Genomic DNA, 10,744 nt, shown 5'->3' on the forward strand with positions numbered 1-10,744 from the left:
ATATTGGGTCTGTCTAATGGATGTCCATTGGGCACTTATTAAAATGCCGTTCAAGGGTCAAATTTTTTTAAAAGACAAGATTAATTAGAAAGAGTGTATAAATGCAAGAGAGGGAAATAATTGTTAGTATGTGTAATTTATATGGAATTTACGTGTCTTAACGAGTTTCCAACGAATCCCGTTAAAAAATTCTAAAATATTTTAGATATTGCTTATATATTTTGAAAGCCAGACCAGTTTATCATTATTACGTAAGGTTTACTTATTAGCACATCTAAATCACACTTAAATTATCATGTAAATACGCACACTAATAATTATTACTCTCCCTTATATATATATATATATATATATATATATATATATATATATATATATATATATCGATTAATTTTAGTTTTCATAAAGTTTATTATTTAAAGTGCATCTTAATGGATATCTGTTAGAACAGACAGATCCTGTTATGTAAAATAGACGTTTAGTTGTATTATTGAAGTATCTACCGTCTAACATCATTTTTTTTTTTTTTTGCTTTCAAAATCACTCACGAAGCATTTGGGCAGAAACTTGACTTTTTCATAGCGAAGAAGGTCTTCCGCATATTACGGTTTAGTAGGTGTCTCAACTTAAAGAATTTGGAGGCTGAAACCCTCAATGGTTTCTATTGTCAAACTTTTCCAGTAGCAATGGAAGTTCATCTCCCCGATAAAAACAACTCAAAGAAGATAAATCCAAGACACGTAGACAACACAACAAAAAAAAAAATTAGGTTTCATAGTCGAAGTCCCTTTCACAAGGTATTATGGCATCTTAAGATCCTAAGAGAAACAAAGTGTTGAATTATTTCTTCTTAATTAATAAGTGGTAAAAGAAAAGAAATATAAAAATCAAGGGTCAACTAACATTCCATTTGTTGTATAGTGTATGCTACTTAACCATCAAATTTAGTCACGGACAGACAAAATCCAGCAAACTAGGGCATGTGATGTATGAATTATTGTCTAAACATCCTCTAAAATTGGAAACAAAAAGTTATTTGACAAAAACAGTGACAAATAAGCACGAGCATGTTTTCCTTGATAGTTTTACCAAGCAAGCAAAAAATAGACTGAATTCCTCAAAGCTTCACCTCTTCAATCCTGTATTTAATTTCCTCTACTTTCACAAGACTCTTATTAATATCCTCTACTTTTTTCTTGAACTTACTCCTTCGAACTTGAGACCTGTTTGAATTTGTAACCCTCTTGTAAAATTCATAGCCAATCAGTTAGCTTGGTGTGGTCATAGATGATATCAAACTTTTGAGAATTGTACTTCCTTTTTTTTTTTTTTTTTGCATTAAAAGTGCCTGAAATAGCCATTAACCATGTAAATCATATTAGGTGAAAGGATCTTCTCTGTGTAGTTTGTAGAGGAGATCACATACAATGACTAACTAGCAGTTGCAAGCAACATGCAATTACAATTGTAATTATTTCATTAATTACCGATACATAGAGAAGTGACTTTTTTTTAAAGAAAAAAAAAAGAGTGCAAATTTCATAAGCCTCATTTGAGCATGTATGGTTTTTGCTTTTCCCTCCGAATATAAAACTAGACTGCTGAATTAAAGACAAGATTGGAAGATCAATGGATTGATTGAATAGTTCAGTTGTTCTGTGTCGTTTTAGTCTGTCAGTAAGCATCAGCGCCACCTGAATACTGTTTTGAGTCTTCCATGCATTGCTTATTCTTTGGGAATTTGACTATTTGAATGGTTTTCCGTGTTCATATTGATTTCTTCTCGGGTAGTATTATGGCAATTAACCAGTCACATTCCTTCTGACTTATGTTCTCTCAAATCTAACAGGATGACTAGGTAAGGTGTCAGTTTTGCACCTTCACGCAGCAAAACTTTGACCAATCAAAAATTAGAAAGAAGAGCAATGGGAGGAATGTGCCATTCTAGGATTAGCACATTTTTATAAGAGCAAGCTATGCATCATTGCTTAGTGGATAACTTTGCCAGAAAAGGGGATTCACAAATTTATGCAACTGAAGTGCGTACTGTCCCCCAAATAGGATATGAAAACAAGGGTATTTTTTATAAATAAGGAAGACTTACTGATAAGATTCTAGCACAATTTATAATTGAGTAATTATATATATATATATATTATTACGGTTGGATATAGGGTACATATACAAAATTTGAGTTTCAAATTCAAATTTGGATTATGTATCATGCATTTAATGATAAAAATATATACATTGTCAGTGGATAAAAAATTAATTCTTTACAATTTGCTTAACAAAACTAGAAGAGGCGTTCTGTAAAGAGTTACTACAATTGGTAGATTTTGCATTAGGAGTTAGACTATGTGCGAATTTGTTAGCCTCTTTTGGATTGGAAGTCAATTTACATCAACACAGTTTTGGTGTAACTAGGGTAGTAATTAGGGCTGCAATGTGAGCAGCTCAAATACGAGCTTGAGTTGAGATCAGTCAATATCAAACTCGAGTTAAGATCGAGCTAATCAAATCGAACTCAAGCTCAAAAATACCAAGCTCGTTAGCTCGCAAGCTCGATTATATATATATATTATTTTATTTTTTATTTTAATAGTAAAATTACATATATATCTCTAATATTTAATTACTTGTTAAAAAATAATTATTTTATTCATTTTTAAAAATAAAATAATTATTTTTATATTTGTTTAATCTTGAGTGAGTCGATCTGGAGATCGAGTTTGACATTTTAAGCTCGTCGAACTCGAGTTCGAGTTTAATAAAATTAACTTGAATCTCGACTCAATTAGACCAAAACACGATTTGATTCGACTCGTTTGCACTCTCAGCAGTAACTAGAGAGAGAACAAATATTAATCTCTTAAAACATTTCTTTCCAAATATAAATGCATATGATTTTGGCTGGAAAATTAATTATGTTGTCTGACAAAACCAATAACTACTTCAATCTACCACGACATGGTTAAGTTTCTCTGTGGACAAAAAAGAAGGAAGAAAAAAAAAAAAAAGAAACCATTCTTGCTAGATCTTTATGAAGGGATCATGATGCACTATAATATCATTATGTTTCATTGACTGTACAACCACATAAACTAAAGTACATATTAATAATACACCATGATTTCATCAAAATCTACATGAGAAGAATGTCTTATTGTTTGTCACGTAATTGATAAGAAATCAATTAAGATATGGTATTTTAATCTAATTAAGGTCTTCACTCTTCCCCTCTAAAATTAAGATATGCAACTAAAATGGCAAAGCATCTCACATACAGGGCCATATTCAACCCGGCCAGCATCTTAGCTTGAACTACAGGGCCAAAAACCAGACCCAAAGTCCAAAACTTTGACATATAACAAAAGAAATTTTGCAAAGACAAAAAAGCGTCCACGTCCACAAAAACAAGCCATGCCATACAAGACTGGCCACGTTCACAGAACACATCCTCGGAACAATTACATCCGGGACTTAGCTAGCTCATCTGGTCCCCAACTCCAAGCTTTCCCAATCCCAATTAATTGCCCTTTTTCCTATACGAGTTCGTGAACTCTCATAATAATCCCAACTAGGCATCAACTAAAAGTAAATAACTGGATAATGCTGCTTAGTTCACACTCTAATCCAATTCTTGAAGGGGTTAAATTCACACGTCTTCTTTCTAAGTCTGCATCTTCTTACGTACGAGTTTCGAAACTAATCGGATTCGGTCAGTTCATTGACTGACTAGATAAAATGAAATAACTATTCATCTTCGAATTATGAATTCTGGATTCAAATTTATGAAAAGGTTTTAACGCTTGATTAAATTGTTTAACAAAATAAGTATGATTTGTCTTTATGAAAAGGTTTTAACGCTTGATTCTGGATTCAATTGTATATACATATATATACATACACATATTCAGTTGTAAGTATCATTTAAAGAAAAAATAAATAAAGAAATCAACTAATTAAAGCAACTAGGGGGCGCACGCACGCTTTCACACACACATAGGCACTGACTTTTCCCTATATATAATTGAGCCATTGTTACACCCCATGTATTTTTCACTGTCTCCAACCCTCCACACAAACTCTCAAGCTCATCCCCCTTTTTTTTTTAAAAAAAAAGTCACTGGAGTCAGTAGTAGCCAGTGAAGGAGTTTCTTGATTCAATCAATCTTCAAGCTTCTCAAGCATATGTACAACACTTAAAAGAGTACAGCACGGCAGAAGACATAAATCCCTTCAGTCAGTGCAGTAGTACCCTCCTCCTCTTTACGGTTAAATAACGACCTTTTCCCTCCCCATTCTACCCTTCTGCTCCTCCCTATAACAATACTGCTGCTGCTGCTGCTGCTCAACTCTCGAGCTCAACAACCACTCTTAGATCTGCAAACCCAAAAAGCCAAAAACAAGAAATCCCTCTAGCTAGCTCAAAGTTTCTTGCAGTATATTCTCTGAAAATTTAAGAAGAAAAATGATCACCTGGCACGACCTTTATGTGGTCTTATCGGCCGTGATCCCTCTTTATGTGGCCATGATTCTGGCCTATGGCTCTGTCCGCTGGTGGAAAATCTTTACGCCGGACCAATGCTCCGGTATCAACCGATTTGTGGCGGTTTTCGCGGTCCCTTTACTCTCCTTCCACTTCATCTCCACCAACAACCCTTATGAAATGAACCTCAAGTTCATCGCGGCCGATACACTCCAGAAAGTCATCATGCTAGTGGTGCTTGCTCTCTGGGCTAACTTCACCAAAAATGGCAGCCTAGAGTGGAGCATCACAATCTTTTCCCTATCCACGCTTCCAAACACACTCGTCATGGGCATTCCACTGCTAATTGCCATGTACAACCCGTATGCTGGGAGCCTAATGGTACAAATTGTTGTCTTGCAATGCATCATTTGGTACACCCTGTTGCTATTTTTGTTCGAATATCGGGGCGCCAAGATGCTTATCATGGAACAATTCCCGGAAACTGCCGCCTCAATCGTATCCTTCAAGGTTGAGTCCGACGTTGTTTCCCTCGACGGACAAGATTTTCTCGAAACCGACGCTGAAATTGGTGACGATGGGAAACTCCATGTGACCGTAAGGAAATCAAATGCTTCCCGAAGATCCCTAGGACATTGTTCCCTCCCTGCATTGACTCCTAGGCCATCCAATCTCACTGGAGCTGAAATTTACAGCTTGAGCTCCTCAAGAAATCCTACGCCAAGAGGGTCAAATTTCAATCATTCAGATTTTTACTCCATGATGGGATTCGGAGGCAGATTATCCAATTTTGGGAATTCTGACACTGGGAGGCTGTCAAATTTTGGTCCAGCGGACATGTACTCTGTTCATTCCTCCAGAGGGCCTACTCCTAGGCCGTCCAATTTCGAAGAAAATTGTGCCCCGGGAGGTCTAATGAGCTCCCCTAGATTCGGATTTTATCCGGGACAACCCGTCAATCCGTCATCCTATCCTGCTCCAAATCCGGAAATTGCATCAGCCGCTCCCAAACAGGGCAAAACTAGTGCTACCAATAATAATAATAATCAGCAGCAGCCCCAGCAGCAGCAGACGAGCGGGAATAAACCCAACCATGACGCTAAGGAGCTTCACATGTTCGTATGGAGCTCTAGTGCCTCCCCGGTGTCGGAGGTTGGTGGGCTCCACGTGTTCGGTGGTCCCGATTTCGGGGCCAACGAGCAACAATCTGGACGGTCCGATCATGGTGCCAAGGAAATCAGGATGTTGGTTGCTGATCACCCCCAAAATGGGGAAAACAAAGGTGAATATCAATATTTTTCCTTTTTTTTTTGTTGTTTTTTGAAGTATGGTTTTCTTTGTGATGGTAATGTTGGAATTTAATGCGTGAAGCCGCTCCACAAGTCGGGGATTTCGGCGGGGCGGATTTCACCTTCGGCGGTGGTGGAAGGGATGGGGATGAGGAAAAAGAGAAAGAGGGCCCCACAGGGCTGTCCAAACTGGGGTCCAGCTCCACCGCTGAGCTTCATCCGAAGGCAGTCGGAGCCCAAGATGCCGGTGCCGGAAAACAGCTGCCTCCGGCCAGTGTTATGACTAGGCTCATCTTAATCATGGTTTGGAGGAAGCTTATCCGAAATCCCAACACCTACTCCAGCCTTATCGGTGTCATCTGGGCCTTAATTGCGTTCCGGTAATTAAACTAAACACTCCTAAGTCCTAACCTAATTGTGATAATTATGATCTTTGGTTAGTTACCTAATCATCATGGCTGCTCAATTGGTACGTACAGGTGGAATGTGCATATGCCGGCGATCGTAAAGAATTCTATTTCTATTTTATCCGATGCTGGGCTTGGAATGGCAATGTTTAGCTTAGGTAAGTTCTCGACGACAAGAGTGAAGAATCTCTAATAAGTCCACAGGGTCACATGATTGGTATTAAACGAATGAGAATGACCTTTTTTATTTACTCAAAACTTGGTGAGTGACTCCGGCAATGTGAAAAATGGTTGGTGGTCAATGCCCATGTAATCTTTTTCATGGACAATGTAAATTTTTTTGACCATCCATCTTCTTTTCTTGATTCTTGATTCTTGATTCTTGATAAATAAAGGTGTTGTTTACTACTACTACTACTGCTACTGCAACTACTTGTCTTGAAGAAAATGTAGTACCATTATCACCATCATCTACCCGACATATGGGACCGACGAGGAGCAATGTCCCCTAGCGGTCCAAGAATCGGTGGATGATTGATTGATGCCGTTAACTAGTTGTGTATAATCATGAATCATGATCATGTAGCATGTGTATGTATGGTGGAGCGGTAAAGGGTAGTTGGAATTTAATTGAAACATATTTTTCTGTGAGTTGTCTGGCTAATTACCAGTACTATAATGAATTTTGATTTGATTTGATAGGTCTGTTTATGGCTCTTCAGCCAAAGATTATTGCATGTGGAAACTCGGTGGCCACCTTTGCTATGGCTGTCAGGTTTCTCACTGGTCCAGCAGTTATGGCAGCCGCCTCCATTGCCATTGGCCTTCGCGGTACCCTTCTCCATGTAGCCATCGTTCAGGTAATTTCACAACTTTTGAGAGGCATTTTCCAGCTGCTTAGCAAAATTATCATACGCTTGAAGCATTTCTGCTGTGAATTTGACTGATGTATGCTACAAACTATTTAACTTTGTGTTGTTTCATTGTAGGCTGCACTTCCACAAGGGATTGTTCCATTTGTGTTTGCCAAAGAATATAACGTCCATCCAGCTATTCTTAGCACAGGGTAACTCAAAAGATTATCGATCTTTTTTTTTTTTTTTTTTTAACAAAAAAAGTTAACAACTAACAAGTTTCTCGTTTTAAATTTTGTGTTAATTTCAGGGTCATTTTTGGGATGTTGATTGCATTACCAATTACATTGGTCTACTACATTCTTCTTGGATTATGAGATCTTCACGGAGCAAGCAAAGATAGAGTGAATATGAAAGAAGAAATTTTCCATTCCATTGACTGTTAAATGTTTCTAAAGTTTGGATGGGGTGCTTACTTGTTGAGAGCAGGAGGTTGATGAAGAAGGCATAATACTCTTTGACTCTGTTGATTTAAGTCAGAAAGTGTCGAGGAATCTAAAGAAAATGACTGCATCCAAAGTAGAAGGAGGGAGCCACCAAAAAAAAAAAAACTATTTTGGCTCAGTAATTTTAAGTTGAATCCCTGATGTAAAGTAAGGATCATGCTCCCATCTAAAGCAGGCATCTTATGTAAAATTCTTCAAATTTGGAGGAAAGCTAGTCTGGTAGAAAGGGAACAGGAGGCAGTAAATCAAGGAGGGAGGGAATGATAGGGAGATGAGTTGTAAACTGAATTTCTCATCAGTAATCATTGCGCGTGTAAAGAATGCAATTTGGAAAAATCATTTCTTTGCAACTTGAGTCAAGGCTCTCTTGAATTGGAGCGCAGAGGAATAGTTATAGGATCTCTTACCTTTTTTTTTTTTTTGTCTTTTGGTATCATCTTTTCTATGTCTAGTCCTTTTGCTGGCTCTTGGCTTCAATTCTTTTCCTCAGTTAATTTCGGGTCGGGTTGTATTGTAATTTTATTAAACTGTTCAATGTTGCCGTGTAATTAATTAATTACATCAGAGTTTAGAATATGTGTTGATCATCAAAGAGTTGAGTTAGGGTCATCTCTTTCTTGGCACTGATATTATATTTGTTCTTCTAGAATCAATTGAAGAAAGAGGAGTTATTTTCATCCTTCTATGAAGCAGGAATTTGACCATCCAGACATATAATACCAAAGGCATTTTGGTTGGGAATATGAAAATAGTGGAGCTTTCATTTCCATTGACAGAGGCATAATTTTGCACTTTCTGCTTTCACTTGGCGAGAAAGCAATTGGGAAGAAAGGATAAGAGAGTGAGAGACTGCTTGAAAGGACATCATCTTTCTGCTTGCTTAGTGGATCTTTGCAATTTTTTTGGCACACAAGCACTTTAGGGGGGCTTTCTTTCTTTCTTTCTTTCTTTCTTTCTAGAGAGGAATGTGAGATAAGAGAAAGCAGAAAGATGATCAAAGTCAAAAGCTGCTTGCTTTTGCTTTTTAGTACTGTTTCTTTTTTTTTTTTTTCTGGCTCTTTGATGCGCCCACAATCCTAACCCTACTACACCTCTATTGCCCTATCCTACGCCAAATTGCCAACTGATCCATCACTTGTTAGCCACCACAAAGGCATTCAAGGTTTTTGTGAGGGTGAGAAGTCAATAATGTTTGGAATCTTACTTCTCATCATCAATTTTCCGCTCTACTCTCCATAATTTCTTCAAATTTAATGGATGCCTTTTGAGACTTGTCTGGTTCAATGATGATTTAGCCTTCTTCGATTCTCAATGATTCAATAATTTTTTTTTTTCAGTCTCCTTCGATTTTTTGGGTATGTCCCTCTCGATAGTATAAAAGTAGGAGTAGGTGCAAGTATAAATTATTGACATTTAATTGCAAAAAAAAAAAGGAAAAAATCATCCCTCTCAAAAGGGCACCTTGTGCAGGTGGTACAACTATGTGATGCTACATGCAAAATGCTCGCACGTGAGTAAATATCATACCACCATAACAACTATGTGATGTTAAAAGGTTACTGTCTTTGATCATTTGGACCAATCAATCTTGGCCGAAATGAGGTTCAACCAGTAATTGAAGGTGACTTATTCAAGATTCTTCTGATCCGAATAAATCAATTAGCTACCAAAAAAAAAAGAAGCAAAAAAAAAAAAGGGGGACAAAAGAGAAGGGTTTGGGACTCAAAGTTTACTCGAGCGAACTTTTAATATGATATTTGCATAGTATATCAAAATATGCCATGGAAATATAACAGACAATTTACCTAATTCTTTGTCCGTTTTAATAAAACAGCCATGTTTTCAATGGCCTGGTCTTCTTTCAAAGATGGACTGAGAAACAGTACTACTACGACATCGGTATACTTCAAAGCAACGACCGATTAATCTCATTAATTATGTCTTGATATCGAAAGCATCTATAATACTGTAGTAAGTAAGAAAGAACTTCCAATTAATCTCATTAATTATGTATTGATGTCAAAAGCATCTAAAATAGTAAGTAAGGAAGAACTACCGATTAATCTCATTAATTATGTCTTGATATCGAAAGCATCTAAAATAGTGAGTAAGAAAAGATTCGTGATCCGTAATCATGCATTGACTACTAGAAGTCGTGATAATGGTATATGGATTTAGTTTTGACAAAAAAAAAAAAAAGGTATATGGATTTAGTACTTCCAATCATAAATCATCAGCCATAATCTTCTAGTTTCGTTCTTTCTTTTTGCAAATTCAAGATGCTAATAAATATTGCAAATTCCTCTAAAGAGAACTTAAATCGAGATGCATTAAATCGCAGAGATGTGCTAATCGACGTATTCTAGAATCCCCACCAGAATTGTAGAATTCTCTTAGGATTAATTTCCTATACACTGTCAAACTGATAGTATATATACACCGCTACTGTTGAATGCATGATAATTAATATGAATTTCAATTTGAAATTCAAATTTTGTGTATGTATATATCCAACTATAATATTATATATACCGTCAATGTCTGAATCTCTGCTAGTTTTTGGAACCCCTCCAGTTTTTCAGTAGTAGGACAGGTAATATACGAATAAATAGGGTACCAAATTGCATTTGTCACTAATATGAATCATTCTCATTTAGGGGGCGATAGTGAAAATCCGATGATTACGCAATGTTATACCGGAAGGGAACACACGCACATAGCCTAGGAGTCTTCAATTCACATTGCCCACATTGTTGAAATATGCCTAGCTTGCAACTCCACAAGATTTACAATAATGTGACTTTCTGATTTTCTTGAAAACTTTCCATAATTTGCATTTTTTTTTTTGGTAGATGAGACTGTAATTTACATGAGACTCCATCATATCTAAGACAATAAGCAAGTTGAATTGAGCAATGAACACTATAAATTCAGCTAGAGCTCGAACTTGGATGCATTTACAAGCTCAACTTAGTTGTTGCGGAAAAATGTGAGTTCAATTATTGAGTTTTTCAAGAAATTTGACCTGTTTAGGAGGTCAGCAAAATTGTAACACATTCATCACTTACAAGATCATCTAATGTCATTTCCACCAATAGTTCACAGAAATTTTTTTTTGATTAAAAATTGTCTAATTCTCTTTGTCGCCAACAATATGAAAATCCATATAATAACTCACAACAATATATATTTCCTT

The 10,744-nt window shown here is 36.6% G+C and overlaps 1 protein-coding gene across 1 annotated transcript; it reads left to right on the forward strand.

Annotated features, from left to right (window-relative positions):
- The first annotated feature begins 4,145 nt into the window (after positions 1 to 4,145).
- LOC113716800 (auxin efflux carrier component 7-like) lies at positions 4,146 to 8,124 on the forward strand. Its single transcript, XM_027241253.2, has 6 exons — positions 4,146 to 5,774; positions 5,864 to 6,161; positions 6,261 to 6,346; positions 6,891 to 7,048; positions 7,178 to 7,254; positions 7,353 to 8,124. The coding sequence occupies exons 1-6, from the start codon at positions 4,475 to 4,477 to the stop codon at positions 7,417 to 7,419; spliced, it is 1,986 nt and encodes a 661-aa protein (XP_027097054.2). The 5' UTR covers positions 4,146 to 4,474; the 3' UTR covers positions 7,420 to 8,124.
- Positions 8,125 to 10,744: the final 2,620 nt, after the last annotated feature.

Source organism: Coffea arabica, chromosome 11c, assembly GCF_036785885.1.
Source record: "Coffea arabica cultivar ET-39 chromosome 11c, Coffea Arabica ET-39 HiFi, whole genome shotgun sequence".
NCBI classification, from domain to species: domain Eukaryota; kingdom Viridiplantae; phylum Streptophyta; class Magnoliopsida; order Gentianales; family Rubiaceae; genus Coffea; species Coffea arabica.